At 53.4% G+C, this 14,404-nt stretch overlaps 3 protein-coding genes across 3 annotated transcripts; 2 read left to right on the forward strand and 1 right to left on the reverse strand.

The window, feature by feature from the left end:
* Nucleotides 1-76: 76 nt before the first annotated feature.
* Nucleotides 77-1,360, reverse strand: J4E88_001827 (uncharacterized protein; the record flags this gene model as incomplete). The annotated part of the gene is made up of 1 exon (XM_049395495.1): nucleotides 77-1,360. The coding sequence occupies one exon, from the start codon at nucleotides 1,358-1,360 to the stop codon at nucleotides 77-79; it is 1,284 nt and encodes a 427-aa protein (XP_049259359.1).
* Nucleotides 1,361-1,762: 402 nt separating this feature from the next.
* Nucleotides 1,763-4,758, forward strand: J4E88_001828 (uncharacterized protein; the record flags this gene model as incomplete). The annotated part of the gene is made up of 3 exons (XM_049395496.1): nucleotides 1,763-2,045; nucleotides 2,102-3,732; nucleotides 3,922-4,758. The coding sequence occupies 3 exons, from the start codon at nucleotides 1,763-1,765 to the stop codon at nucleotides 4,756-4,758; spliced, it is 2,751 nt and encodes a 916-aa protein (XP_049259360.1).
* Nucleotides 4,759-6,484: 1,726 nt separating this feature from the next.
* Nucleotides 6,485-7,554, forward strand: J4E88_001829 (uncharacterized protein; the record flags this gene model as incomplete). Its single annotated transcript, XM_049395497.1, has 2 exons — nucleotides 6,485-6,770; nucleotides 6,866-7,554. 2 exons carry the CDS (start codon nucleotides 6,485-6,487, stop codon nucleotides 7,552-7,554), a joined length of 975 nt encoding a protein of 324 aa, XP_049259361.1.
* Between the last annotated feature and the right edge of the window lie 6,850 nt (nucleotides 7,555-14,404).

Raw genomic sequence — 14,404 nt, forward strand, 5'->3', positions numbered from 1 at the left:
AATCTTCGGGTTGCCCGCCCAAAAATACCTGCGAACCAGTCGCGGCTATTTACAATTGATGGAATGAAGAGATTGGTCAAGTCAGGACCAGGCGATCTAACAACCGCAGGTTTTCTTGTTCCCTGCGTGCTTTCCTCGATTCTTCCTTTGGCTGCTCAATGACTGCTTCTTTCGGTAGAACAACATGAGCGAAGTGATCTTTTGTGAACTGCATCACGATCTGCGCTTCAGCGAAATTCTCTTGTTCCATCAGCTGGCGAGCGATCCCTAAGCAGAGCTGGACAAGGAAATTCTGTCGACTCCGGGATGCTTCAACGAATCTGATAGCGCCGGCAGGATTCTGGATGAAATGAAGTCCAGGGCCCGTGCTGGGCGTCGAAGGGTGGTGTAGCCAGAGCATTGACTCAACTGCTGGACTCCACTCCCCTAGCCACCGTGGCGTTGACAGTAGGAACGACTGATACAACTCGGGTTCGAGCATATCGTCGGTATTGGAGATGATCCGGTTCACCAGGTGGCCACCAGCGGATCTTAGGATATCGTAGGCTGCTCCATGCCCGGCATTCTCTACAAGGCGGAAGGCCTGCATGAACATAGCCAGACCGCTCGCTAAGCTGTTGTCCGCCGCGAATACAACCATCTTGGCCAGTAGTTGTTGTCTGAAAGTCGCTATCCGTGCCACGTCCAGTCCAGTCTCCTTGACGCGTTGTTCGTTTGGCCGGATGAACCAGCGCCAGAGCGCGGTGGTCTCGCCTTCAGCCACGAACAGAGCCACCAACTTGTCTAGGGATTTACTGCCACGTCCGGTTTTCAAGATGGACATGTCGAGAAATTGCTTCGAGGTGTCCGAGCCGCTAGTTCGAAGCCATTCAGCGAGTACAGTGGCGGATGACCTGCCATCCTTGAGTGACGAGGTTTGGCCAGTGGTCTTCTCGAGGAGCTCGAGGCACATGGCTGCCTTTGGTAGGGTGGCAGAACCTGCAGCTATCTCATCGACGAACCAGACTATGGGTTCTCGCAGTATGTCGCTAGCAGCAGACCTTGAGCCTCTCCGACGGGGTTTGACCGCAAACAGAGGGTTGGTCAAGATGGAGTCGATGTGCTGTGTCGCTGAGTCATACGAGGACGTCGCGCGGTTCGCGGAAGGATTGCGCTGGCCATAGCTGATGGTCAACTCTCGCGTGGATTTCTTCGGGTTGCTGTCGGCAGGTGCGAGGGGGTGGGCGTGGTCGAGGTGGGCACGGAAGGAGTTGGTCAGCAGCGAGAGGAGCTGCTGACTCTCGCGCGGGGTGAGGGGCAGCTGCGGGTGGATCTTGGAGGCGAGGGTGCTCAGTACGCGTTTGCTGGCGGAAGACTGCATGGCTGCGTGTTGGTGTCGCAGGCGTGGGCGGCGTCTGATCGGTCGGTGGTGGAGTGAGGCGATGACGAGAGTGGACCAGGCCCGACGGGAGCGCACGTGACAGGTTAACGCGCGCATCACGGCAGGCTGGGACAGGCACTCTTGCTATTCGTAGATCAATTGCCCTTCAGCCCTCCCCTCGCATCTGCACACCCGCCCGCCTGCTCCAGCCCCAGTCAACGCGACCCTGCCGCGTCCTCAGCCATTGGAAGCTCTAGCGCCAAGCCGACGTGGTCGCTTCCTCTAGCTGTTCCCCAACTTTACCTTCCCTCTACATCATCACCTCGCCTGCCCACCAATCCGCCCACATACACACACACCCAATAAGTCCCCCGCGGCTTGCCCACACACCACACACATCCAATGTCTGAAGCACAAACTCGGCCTGCGCGAGGCAGGAGCTCTGCCCGCGGCGGCAGGGCATCATACGGCTCCCGGGGCCCCAGAAAGACCAACGGCGACAGCGCGTCCTCCAACATTGACACATCGGCAGACCAGGGCGAACTGGGCGAGCTTAAGAAGCGCTACCAGTCACAGCTATCCACACTGAAGGAGCTATTCCCCGACTGGACCGACGCCGATCTCGTTCTCGCAATCGAAGAATCTGACGGCGACCTGCAGACCACCATCGAGAAGATCAGTGAGGGTAAGCGACTGCAGCTACGACCTACACGCACGTGATAACATTACTAACCACTGCAGGCGCCGTCTCACAATTCTCAGAAGTCCCAAAGAAAGCAAAGGACAGGTCCCGCTCCAAGGCCAAGGAGAACGTCCCCCTCGATGGCGCGTCCAGCCTGCGTGGCCGGCCCGACGGAGCCCGTCGTGGAGTCGATAGCGGTCGCGGCGGCCGTGGCGGACGAGGCACTGATCGTGGTCGCGGTGGAATTCGTGGCGGTCGTGGAGGCGCCGCCGGTGGACCTCGTACGGCTGCTGGATCAGTCCCGACTACCGAGTCCGCTGCATGGGACACGCCCACAGTGCCAGAAGAGTCCAAGGAGACCAAACAGGACGACGAGACCGTACACGCGCCTGAAGCGACCCCCGAAGCCATAAAGCCTGTCGTAGAGGCTACCATGACAGCCGCGAAGAAGACTTGGGCGAGCATGTTTGCTGCACCCAAGCCCGTCCCCGCCGTCCCCAAGGCAGCTCCGAAGCCCGCCGCGGCTGCTGCCCCCGAAGTGCCCTCACAAGTACCCGACGAGACGCCCGCGCACCAAGTTGCCCAAGAGCCCGCTGTGCAAGCAGAAGAACTGCCTATACCCCCTGTTGCAGATGAGGCTGTCCAGACACCGCCCATCACCGCCGAAGATACGTCCAAGATGACGCCGGACAAGAGTGTGGATGGCGCCCCTGACGTCACCCTCACACCCTCCGGAGATCAACTCACGCAAGAGAATGTCGAGCACCTGCCTGACACGTCCATTCCACCCAAGACGGAGACAGCTTTCAGCACTGTCGCAAGCTCGAAGGATGTTGGAAGTGCTGTAGCGACCCCCTTGAACGGTCCTACACAGGCACCCATCGGTCGCCCCGCTATTGGAGGATTCCAAACGACCGCACTAAAGGCGACTTCTGGAACCCCGAACCGAAGCGCAAGCTACCAGAGGAGGTTGATGGAGCAGCAGGAGGCCGTGGTCATGCCCGGAGACCGCGCCGTGGACAGGGCAGCAGTCCAATTCGGTAGCATGGGATTGGGCGATGGCTCGGATCCAGATGTCGACGAAGACAGGGAAGAGGCGGAGACGAGGACACAGCCGCCCCAGCACTCTCCCGTCGCGCAGCCCAGGGCTTCTCTACCTCCCGCTCCCCGCCAAGCATCTCAAGATGCCCCCCAACAAGAGGCCGCTCCTACACCAAAGCAGGCCCCTGGACTGCCTCCTGTGCCCCAACATCAGCCCGGCCTACAGCAGTCTCCCTCGAACCCGCTTGCATCCCAGGCTATGCAGAACCAAGGATCTCAGTCGAACCAGCCATACAACCAGTTTGCTAGGTATGGTCAATCAGAGGCCTCCGCTCCACCGCAGAAGCCATACGATCCATTCGGCCAGCAGATCCCGCAGTCGAACCACTCGCAGTCGCAAAACTACGACTACCCCGGCCAGCAAAGCCAGGCCCCATCCCAGCCTGGTGCCTTCTCGTCTGCCCCAGACGGTTACCCCTCCAACTACCTCACTGCCGAACAACGCGCGCAATACCAGAACTACTATGGAAGCTACGGTCAGCCCATCGCACAAAGCCAGCAGGAGGCTGGTTCTGCTCAGCAGCGCACTGGCAGTGCCTTTGGCTCTGGACCTGCTGACTCTGCTTATTCGCAGAGCCAAATCCCACAGGTAAGTGGTCTCTCTAAAGGTCTGAAACAGCTCGTCAAACTCAAAACCGATAATCATGCCGACCAATCTGAACCATCTCATGTGAATGAGAAACTCTGGGCAGAGATGGCACATGACACGGGCAGAGTAAGGACAGCAGCTAAGACAGAACTCTACATCTTCTCGCATTGTATACTGACAGACTTGTAGACCCAGAGCCGTTACGGCGATGCTCAGAACAGCGGACACAACACTCCCAACCCCGCCGCCATGGCTGGCCAACAAGGACATGCCGCTCAAGGCCAGCACGCGCACAACGCGCACAATGCAGGCTACCCATACAGTCACCCGTACTATGGCAGCCCCTACTACGCTAACTACGTGAACCAATTCGGTGGTTATGGTCAGGGAGGAGCCGGCTATGGTTCGTTTGGAAAGGGTGGCATGTACAACCAGCCTCACTACGGCATGTCTCCTCAGGCTTCATTCGACCAGCACTCGTCGTCCCCCGCCAATGCAGGTGGCTTCGGCGCTTCCTCTTTGCATGATCGCGGTAGCGGTATGGGCGCAGGCTTCGGCGACTACGGTCGTTCAGCCTCTGGAGCTTCTCAGAACCCCAGCGCCACTGCCGGCGCTGCTGCATTTGGCGCCATTCCCGATACCATTACCCGACCAGGAAACTTCCACCAGAGCTCCTACGGACAGCAGGGTAGCCAAGGTTTCAACGACGACGCCCTGAAGCCCTCCAACGACTACAAGAGCGGTGGACCCAGCCCAGCGGCTCTTGGTGCTCAGCCTGGTCGCCCCGGCTCTGCCAACCAGAGTACTCCCGGACAGAGCGGTCCCCAACACTCCCAGCAAGGCTACGGCAACTACCCGAGCCACCTCGGCAACAGCCAGTACGGCGGTCTCGGTGGTCTGGGTCACCAGAACTCCGGCAACCACCAGCAGCAGAGTGGCTACGGCAACTACGGCGGCTTTGGCGGAGGATATGGCGGCGGCAGCTACAACCGCGGAGGCTGGGGCGGAAACTACGGCCAGCACTAGTGTCCGTCTTATGCAAATACAGGACGATTGAGAGGCTTGACGCGTTGTTAAGAGGAATATGGCCTAGTCATATCATCATGATGAGCTGGTACGACACGAGGTCATTGTTTTCTTTCTCACGTCCACTTTGAGTTGGCTGATGGCACGAAAAGCATGTTTCCATGATACGCTTTGATAGGCCTCAGATTTTGTATTATGACAATCTCCTTTCTTCTCCTCTTGTTCCTCTCCTCTTGCATCCTCTCTTTTTCCAAGGTTCCATGTCACAATCCAATTGGGTCAACTTACGTGCTCAGTCGCGAGGCGTTTTGTAAATCCGCAAGGGAGGGATAAACTCAAAAAGATTCTTGTTTTGTTCTGGATTTTGCTTGTAGTTGGCTTGTTTCCCTTGTCTCCGGTACTTTGAGAAAGGGAAACTACTGTATTAGGGTATGGGTTAGGGAACTTGGGGGGCAAAGAGCAAATCCAGGTAGCTCGATGGCGTTCACAGTTGGGCTGCTACAGCTGAGCAATGCATATCGTTGAACATGACGCAAGATTGCGCTTCCTCTTGGCTTTGATGGTGAACTCATGTCGTGCTTGTCGTAGCTTAACAGTAGGTCGGATGCTTGGCACAGGGTCGGGCCTAGCAGATGCAGGTACGTACCGTTTCCTGGCCGCCTAGAAACCGGCGATCCTCCCTCCACTTTTTTTCTTCCAACATCTCCCGATGTTTGCTCGCGCATGCAACGTTGACGCAAACTTGGAGACCTTGCAGGGCCCTTAGCAAGGAAATTCTCTTCTCCTGACCATCGCGCGCGCTATGACACACTGCGCTCAGGCCAGGGCATGTATTCCGAGTCGTTTCCGAAAGGGCCGATAGAAAGCAGTTTATGCAAGTGATCGCGGGTCGGCCGGCCTTGGAACGGCGTGCGTTCACGTTATCAGGGTCTTGCGCGATAGCAGGCTTTTTCTCATTCGATATGACGAGAGATTTGGCGGGATGTCGCGATGCGTTGTCTTCGTGTATAGACATCGCTGCTTGCATCAACGCCCTTGCTTTGGAAGTTTCCAGACAAAGACTACCTCGGTACCTGACTGAGATTAGAAATTGACGAAGAGCGCGATCAATAATCATATACAGCGATACAGGCACCGGCACATGTGTCAAATGTCAAATCAACGCTGCCGATATTGCTCACCGCCGCCAATATCAACGATAACGGTCTCGGAACGGTCATCCATCTATCTACGCCCGGGCGCGCTACCGGCGCCATGATCCACGACTAAGCCGTTGCAAGGATAGCAATCTGGCATCTTACCCTTTGCGGCAAAGCTGCCTCGGCGAATGCGTCAAGGTCATCATGGTGCTGGCCGGAATTTATCTTTTGGCGAGTGCACGCGTTTGTTTTCAAGCGTCCAGTTCGCAACACCTTGATGGTCTGTCGGGCACACAAGCAAAACCACGTTGCGTCTACGTTGTGCGCTGATTGACTGTGTCTTTTCTTTTTGAGTCGAGTCTTTGTCGATTGTGGAGTGTCTTGTCGGGTTTAACTGGCTGTAAGATTGGGAAGACGTGTTGTTGGCTGCAACGATACACCGATCAAGTGCAGGAGCTGACGGACGCCTACGATTATATTTCAAGAACGGAAGAACACACAGTATCCGGAAGCGACCCGACACGTTTTGCATATTTTCAACCTTCTATCCATATCGCGCAACTTCAGAAATTTGGCAAACTTCTACCATGGAGTCATCGTCCTACCAAGCCGACGCTCTCCCAGCCTCGCCATTGCTTCGCCTTCCTTTCGAGATCCGTCTCATGATATACGAGTACTTGCTTCTACCATCGACGATCCCCACGACCGGAAACGGAACGTCAGTCGCAAACTTGATCCCCGACTTCCACACATACCTTTCAGACGATACGAACAATGATGCTTGTACGTTGAGCGTACGGACTATGGATCCATGGCTAGGGTCGCAAGGCCCAAAGACGTGGAGACGAAGGAGTACATACCACATTAGAACCGGTACGTTTACACGTTCTTGAAGTAAACCTAGAAGGATAGCCTAGGATACTGCTCCTCAAAACAGCATCTTTGACTACATACTAACAAACCCACAGGCCCCTTCCTAACAACCACAACACCAACAACCTACCGCGTCCTCCTCTCGCCCTACACATCGCACCTCCGCTACACCGTCCCCTCGCTCCTCTTCTTGAACCAGCAAATCCATGCCGAAGCCAGCAAGATCCTCTACTCAACCTACACCTTCGCCTTCCACACCAGCATCGAAGCCGCCGTCCCCTTCCTCTCCGACCTGACACCCAGAAGCCGAGCGTCCATACGGCACATCAGTGTAACGAAAAAGGCCTTGCCATACAGCAAGGAATTCGACCGCGCAGAATGGGCAAGTCTATGCGAATACCTCGCTACACCCTCTTCTCCCTCCGACGATGATAGTTCCGAGGCAGTACCCCCCATCTCCCTACGCACCCTAAACCTCAACGTTATATCCGGCAAACCAGACCACGGCTGGGACGCCATCACGCCCATCACACCTTCTGATTTCGACACCATGCTACGCATGAAGAACGAGTGGCTCGGCGGTAATGGCGATTTCGGCGGCGTGGATCTGGAGTGGGTGGAGCAGGTTATGGCGATTAAAGGATTGCAGGAGGTTAATGTCAAAGCGATGGTGGAGAGGTGTGCGAGTCCGGTCAGTGAGAAACAGGCTTTTTGGATTGCGTTTAGTAAGAGTGTTGATGAGGGGGGGTTTGGCGCGTGGGTTCGGGGGAGGATGATCCGGTAGATTGGAGATGGGCTTTGGCGAGGATGCGTAGGTTCTACTTGGGTTCGGGTGGCTTTAGAGTCGAAGTCGGGGATGTATGGTAGGATTATCTTTACTCATTACAAGGTTGTTACTATCTCCACTATCAGTCCCAGTGCGCTTCTCCATCCCTCTCACCTAAGCCACGTCTTGTTTATAAATATGCGATATTCCCTCACTCTCTCACAAAAACCCACCCAGGGCACATGGCTGATTGGTAAAGCGCCTGCACACAATGACCTAGCGAACGCACGTCCAACGTAGCCCTGGCGCTCCACCGCGCTGGTTCTAGCTCTAATCAAGCACCGACTTTGTTGTCCTGGTGCTAAAGGGCCATTGACGGCAACGTCGAGCCCTTCCAGTCGCTAAGAATGCTCTTTACTGAGTATCAGAGTCCGGTCGTTGGGCGTGCAGAAGTTTGGCGAACTTAGCAACACGGGTCGCTACCGTTGGTACTGATCTTGCTAGGCCGTTCGTGAGGCACATCCCGGGAGTTAAGGTGAGACGGTGCAAACTGGCTCACTGGTCATACTGGGCGGTTCGTGTGCGGGATATGTAAGTTCGAGTCTTACTGTGTTCAAGTCCCTTATCTTTTTGATGTTTTTGTTGGCGAGGAGTAAGTGGTGGCTGCTAAGAGAGGACTGTATTTGTCTTGAGAACGAAGCTAGACTATGTACAGATGAATATAGTAATGAGGAAAAAGAGCTGTGTTATTACTACTACTCTGCAATGCCACTAAATCTCTCTCACCCGTCTACTTTCTTTCTACACATACCCAACATTTCCCCAGCCTCCTATCAAAACCCACACAGGACACATGGCCTAATGGTAAGGCGCCCGCACACAGTAGCTACACGCCGCCCAGCAACCTCTAGCTACCCTCTAGTTTGTTGCCGGGCGCCCGGCGAGCATAGCTACATGCTCCAAGCTTTTCCAGCTTTAAGCTTATTGACTCAGCTCCGCTGGGTGGCTGTGATGCGGGACATGCAAGTTCGAGTCTTGCTGTGTCCATACATTTTTGCTCCTTTTGCTGGCAGTGGGGACTGAGATCGTTGGGTGTGTATAGTGGCTGCGGAAGAGTGGCATGCGTCTCGATGGTAAAGGTAGATCTTAGTGTTTTCAAGACCACTGACAGCGCTGGTTTACGTAGTTCCACTCCATAGCGCTCATGATGCCGTACCAGTGGGCCACAGCGCTCAGAACAATGAACACATGGAACAGCTGATGTGATGCGCCCCAAATATCGTATCTCTTCGGTTTCCAAGATTCTGGGAAGTGAGTCTGTTACACCAGTCAACGAAGGTTCGGTCTTGAGAAAAAGGACGTATCGATGAACATGCTAGCCTTACCGCATAGAACCCAACTCCAATTAGTATCAGAATACCCTCGAGGTAGTAATAGCGCAAGCCAGTCTGTCTGTCAAGCTGATCATGACCGAAGATTGACACGCCATGCAAGATCGGCGCAAATGCTGAGAAGCCCGTTGCGATGAATGTTGATAAGCGTAAGGTCTTCCATCTTGGGCCGTGAAGACTGGGGTTGATAACCGTAGTCGCTGTCAGCGTTCCAAGCGTGATGATCTAGAAGGGTTAATCTAGTCATATGACATCCCATCATCACCGTTCTCTCAATAAACATACCATAGACCAATACAATTTCTGCAACCCGGGTTCGCAGTAGAACCCAAAATAGATGCCAGGTATAAATGATCCTACAATCTGCCCAATGATCGCGACATAATCCGCTTTAACCCACAAACTCGCATACCCCTCCGAATGGCATATCAGCGTATGATACGCTGCCGAAGTCCCAAAGCAGACCACGGAGGCGGTAAGGAAGATGCGGAAGACGAGTTGATCGCTCCAGGTCGCTTGAGGAAATCGCGTTGTGAAGTAGCGATCAAAGGAGTAGCTGGCCAGCAGAACGAAAATGCCGGGAATGAGGTGCGTGTAGATGTTTACTGTTTCGTTATGCAGTTGGAGTAGGCTGCGGAGGCAGAGGGGGATAGATTTTGTGACGGGCCGGTAGCCAGTAAGGATGTATGAGTTATGCGCGTACCAAGACGGCACCTCATGGCTATCCTGCAGTGTTACTGAGGTGTCAGGTCGCGATGTTTCTTGTGGTGGTGAGTCCGTGGTGCCGCGCGTGGCCATGGCGCAAGTACTCAACGAATAACGGTGTTGTAGCGACAAGGAAAAAGACGTTGAAAAGAGAGGGGTTATGCGAAAACGAAATGAATTAGTATGGGAATTGAATCGGCGATAGAGATGCGAGGGTTCGGCAATTAAATCCGTCAATCATTGCGGTATCATCATGTCGCTTGAGTCAGCGCGTTGGGCGGTCCGTTTGGCACGGACATTCTGCTCGGAGTTCTCAGCGCATCATTTTCGCAGATGTGAACATGACTGCTTTTCTCTCTAGACAATATAGTGGTGTGTGTTGGCGATGGTGATGGTGATGCCGGCACGGAATCGCGCGGTCGTGAGGGCAGGCATGACGTAAGGACTTCGAGGCATTTTCAATCGCAACGAAATGTGACCGCATATTTCCTTCTATTTCGAACATAGGCGATGTACATAGGATAGCTGCGTGACCACGCAAACTTGTTGGAGATGGTTACAAAGAAAGGTCAGTTAGTGTGTGAGAAGCCAGGCCAGGCGTGCTGAATGTAAAGGTATTGACACCCGCGCCCACGCTAGGTCGCCACATCCTGGGAGGTCGCGTCAAGCGCCGCAATCAGCCGAGCTACTTCCTTGCCCACGGCTGTCCTCATAAGACCACCGAACATTCTGCGGATCGACTTGCGGCAAAGATGTTGTGTAACAACGCCTTCAAAAATTCACTGCTGTCTGACTGGCTACCAGTTAAACACATGTGATGACCTATGCCATATGAAGCTAACTAGGTAGCATTTAGTCAGATTGAGTAGAGCAGGCCTAACAATATGCCGAGGAACAGGAGAGCTTAAGAGACGCGCAGTCGCATGCAGTGAATTCGCAAAATGAAGGTCCAATTTGTGAATACAAGAGAATAAGGATAGCAGAGTAGTTCCCGAGACGTTCACCACGAATCTACCAAAAGGTATACTCTTGACTATGAATTCGGCGTAGGATATCGTCGTACGTTCCTCAATCAGGTTGGCAGCACAGTCACGCTAAAAAGCATCATAGGTAACCAGAGTACCACATTGCATCGCCATGTCTTCCTCCTCTGCCACTACCGCAGCTGAGGAGATTGACATAGAGACCTTGCTACCAACGTACCTCCAGCCGCGGCGCGCCTACACCTTTCCATCTATCGAGTCTCTTCCTTACACCGACCAAGCGTACTCACCGAGGCTTCAGCGATCGATCAGACTTGCTGTGCTACCCGACTCGGGTGTGGAACGGTGGTTTATCTATCTTGTTGGCTTCGCTACTATCAGTGGACTTGTTGTCTCTATTGTTGCTATTGTGGTTAAGTGAATTCGTGGAACCAAATTACTATCTCAACGAACAGACTGAACCAGGACCCGGCCTCAGTTTGAGTCAAAGGCGGACCCCATGGTTTCTTAATGCGTTGAAGTGGTGGTTGCGCTTCAAGATATCAAAAGGAGACATCAAATGAAGCCTCACAAGAAGAAAGGGCTTCGAGTGCGTCTATATAACCTATGGCTGGTTCAGATAAGCTACGTAATAGTCGTTTGATGTATTTCCGGACGGAAGCTTAGCAGCGCGGCTCTCATTCTAAAGTAACCTCAAGGCTGTCTAACCCGATAAAGGGTAGCTTGGTAAACATTGACGGTTGTGCGGAGTAACAGCCTTGGGATACGCATGCAGGAAGTCGGGTGAGCACTAGTAGTGCATGACAGTGTCTTATTGGCACAGGGGACGCTGCTGCGGCGAGCTGGCCTCGGAACAATCGACGGCCCGGCAGCCCTGGAGTGGTTGGGGCAGACGAGTAGGATATATCAAGATGCTCAGTAGGCGATAGAGACTGTCGAAAAGAGAAGAACCCAGGCTCCTAAGAAACGCTGCACTATTCAAGATCCCTCAGATTCTCGTGTTCCGCGAACTCTATTGACACAATTCACCTCTACCACCCGTGCGTGGGTCTCAGGTAGCCTATGGCTTTAGCACGGCGCTAACTGATCACGATTAGATCCAGTCCCATATCGCATCGCCATGTCTACTTCCACCAGCACGACGGCTGAGCAACTTGATGACGAAACCCAAGTATCTCAGCTGGCCCACGACGCATTCACACCAGTTCGATCGATCAATACCGACTCGACGCTACCGACGCACATCTTACCACCACGCGCCTTCACTCTACCTCCTGCCTTCGACCCCGATTTCAACCACGACAATCGAACAACGGCATCGAGAGCCAGAGCTGCTGTTGTAATCAAATTTACGGAAGGAACATGGTTTTTACACGTTGAGAAGTACGCCCCTGTTATTGGAATTGTTATCCCTGTTATCGCAATCGCTGTTACAGTTGTTGGAATTGTAGTCGGAGTTGTTCTTGCTGTTGCGGTGAAATAAGTCATGTAAAGAGACGGTTCGAGTTCGTAAGCGGTGTCGCATCGCTCAAACTCCGGAGTTCTCAGAGCTACTTAGGTACCCATGAAGAATGCTCGTGAAGTGTGACGAATTGAATTGTTGTCAGGATACCCAGTGAAACTTTTGCGAGGAAGACAGAACTTTGAGTACTTCCAAAAAAACCAATACTTACTCTCGCGACTGACGCGACAGCTTATATGTGTGCGTGAGGTTTAGATAAGAAGATGTATGAAGTGGCTGGTTTCCTCGAGAGTCGACACGCCTAGGTGTGTAGAGAGGAAGAGACGACAGGCGCTGCGGAATCGCGCGGTTTTCGGGGCCCAACAAGCCTGCATGACGTCAATACCTAGTGCGCGACCAGCCACGACCTTGTGTCTCCTACCACTACCGATATGAAACCCCATGTAAAATGATCGCGGGATCCGACCATCTACCTTTCAAGCCATTTTACAAAAGCAGTGCTCGTCACCCATGTCAACAACGAGTGTGCAGAGATCCTCTGAACCAAGTGTAGCGGTCCATGCAAGTACCGACCATTGATTCCCCAGTTGACCTAAGTGGTCCAGGTCCAGAGCTTAGCCGTATTGACTTACAACCCAGTCTGAAGGCAATACGGCATTGCATCTGCACTTTCACGCGTCCGACAACACCTCACTTGACCTTCAAACCTTTCTCTGGCCTAGTGGAACACATGAAATGGCGTCGATGGCCCTGAGAACATCTACGCGTCCAGTCGCGTCTAAATTCACCCTCAACCTGGCCCGTTCACACTTGCCCTGACCAATGCCACTTGCAGTTGCGCCCGGGTCCCGGCTTACTCTGCGGTATCAGCCCTAGTAGTCTCGTCTCACCAGCTCACGATGCATCTTATTCGCGCTACGTTGCATGATGATCATGCAGCCTCATAGCCTCTGCAGCGCGCATTCCCAAAGTCCTCGTCGGCCAGGTATATGAACTCTGTTCGCCGGAAACAAAACTCAGGACTCTTAGACAGAGAACAACCGATAGCACTCTTTTCTACCGCACTGTACATTCTACCGCAAGACTTTTCTAGTCCGCGTGTTGCGTTGAACAATTCCCTCCTACTACAGTATGTGGCTCAGCATGATCTGGTCTATGATTGGCCGATACAGCACACTAAAGTATGATAGTCAACTCAAGTAACGCATCACCATTGCACTCTTCAGACACCATCGCAGCCGATGAGATCAATATGGACACCTTGTTGCCCACATATATCCGATCACGCCGCGCCTATACCCTCCCTCCACTCAACCATCGTCCATCCAACGATCGAAGAAGCCCTCCAAGCACCAATGGTAGGGCACGTGTAAAAACATAGCATCATTGCATTATGAAGAACGCCAAACTCATCGCACTTATTATTGGGGTCATTGGGGTTATGGTTGCAATAGTTGGGACTATCGTTACCTCTGTTGTTACTGTTGTAGTCAAGTGAAATGGTCGGACAGGTGTTTTATCGTTCACAAAGGGTTCATGTAGAACATGGCATGCTAGGCTATGGAGTGCGATACAATGGAGAGAGGAAGATCTTGGAATACTTCGCAACAAGGAAGTATGTTGAGTGCTTCCACATCCTCCATGATCACTTTCCATGAGCCATGCGATGGCTTGATATAGTTCGGGACGTGAAATCATCATTGCCACGCTCTACTGATTTGTGGCTTCAGGGCTGCCCGATCTGAAAAAGGCGAGCTCACGTCTCGTCCGCCAAGTTGAGCTTGCGCAAACGACTCTTGATCTTATTGGCTACGCATTCTCAGCCTTGCTGTCCGTCCAATTAGAGTGTGTGCATGTGGAGTAGCGTGAACAGAAAGCTCGAGCCGCCTACGCGGCAGGCACGGTAGCTTCATGGGGCTATGGAAGAGGAGCAGGGGAGAGATGGAAGAGGAGCAGGGGAACAATGGAAGAGGAGCAGGGGAGAGATGGAAGAGGAGCAGGGGAGAGATGGAAGAGGAGCAGACAGCGCGGCTTTACCTTGAGCCACGGCGATCTGATTGGCTTCTACTACGTCTCACCGGTCTGCGGGCATGTCTGATTGGCTTGAGCGGAATGCGCCTCAACTGATATTCTGATCCTTGGACCGAACAGTCCTGAAGGCGTGGACGTGGTAGTAGTATATCAGCTTTGGAGTGCCGTGCCAAAGATATTGACAGAAGAAGAGCCAAACCCTCCGTCGAAGACTTCAGTGTTAATTGTACTTGAACACCTTAGTACTCGGTCTTATGTATACTGCTGATCCATGTGTTAGCCAACCGGGACCGCAG

This window comes from Alternaria novae-zelandiae (genome assembly GCF_023758075.1).
Source record: "Alternaria novae-zelandiae strain BMP 2774 chromosome Unknown scaffold_2, whole genome shotgun sequence".
NCBI lineage: Eukaryota > Fungi > Ascomycota > Dothideomycetes > Pleosporales > Pleosporaceae > Alternaria > Alternaria novae-zelandiae.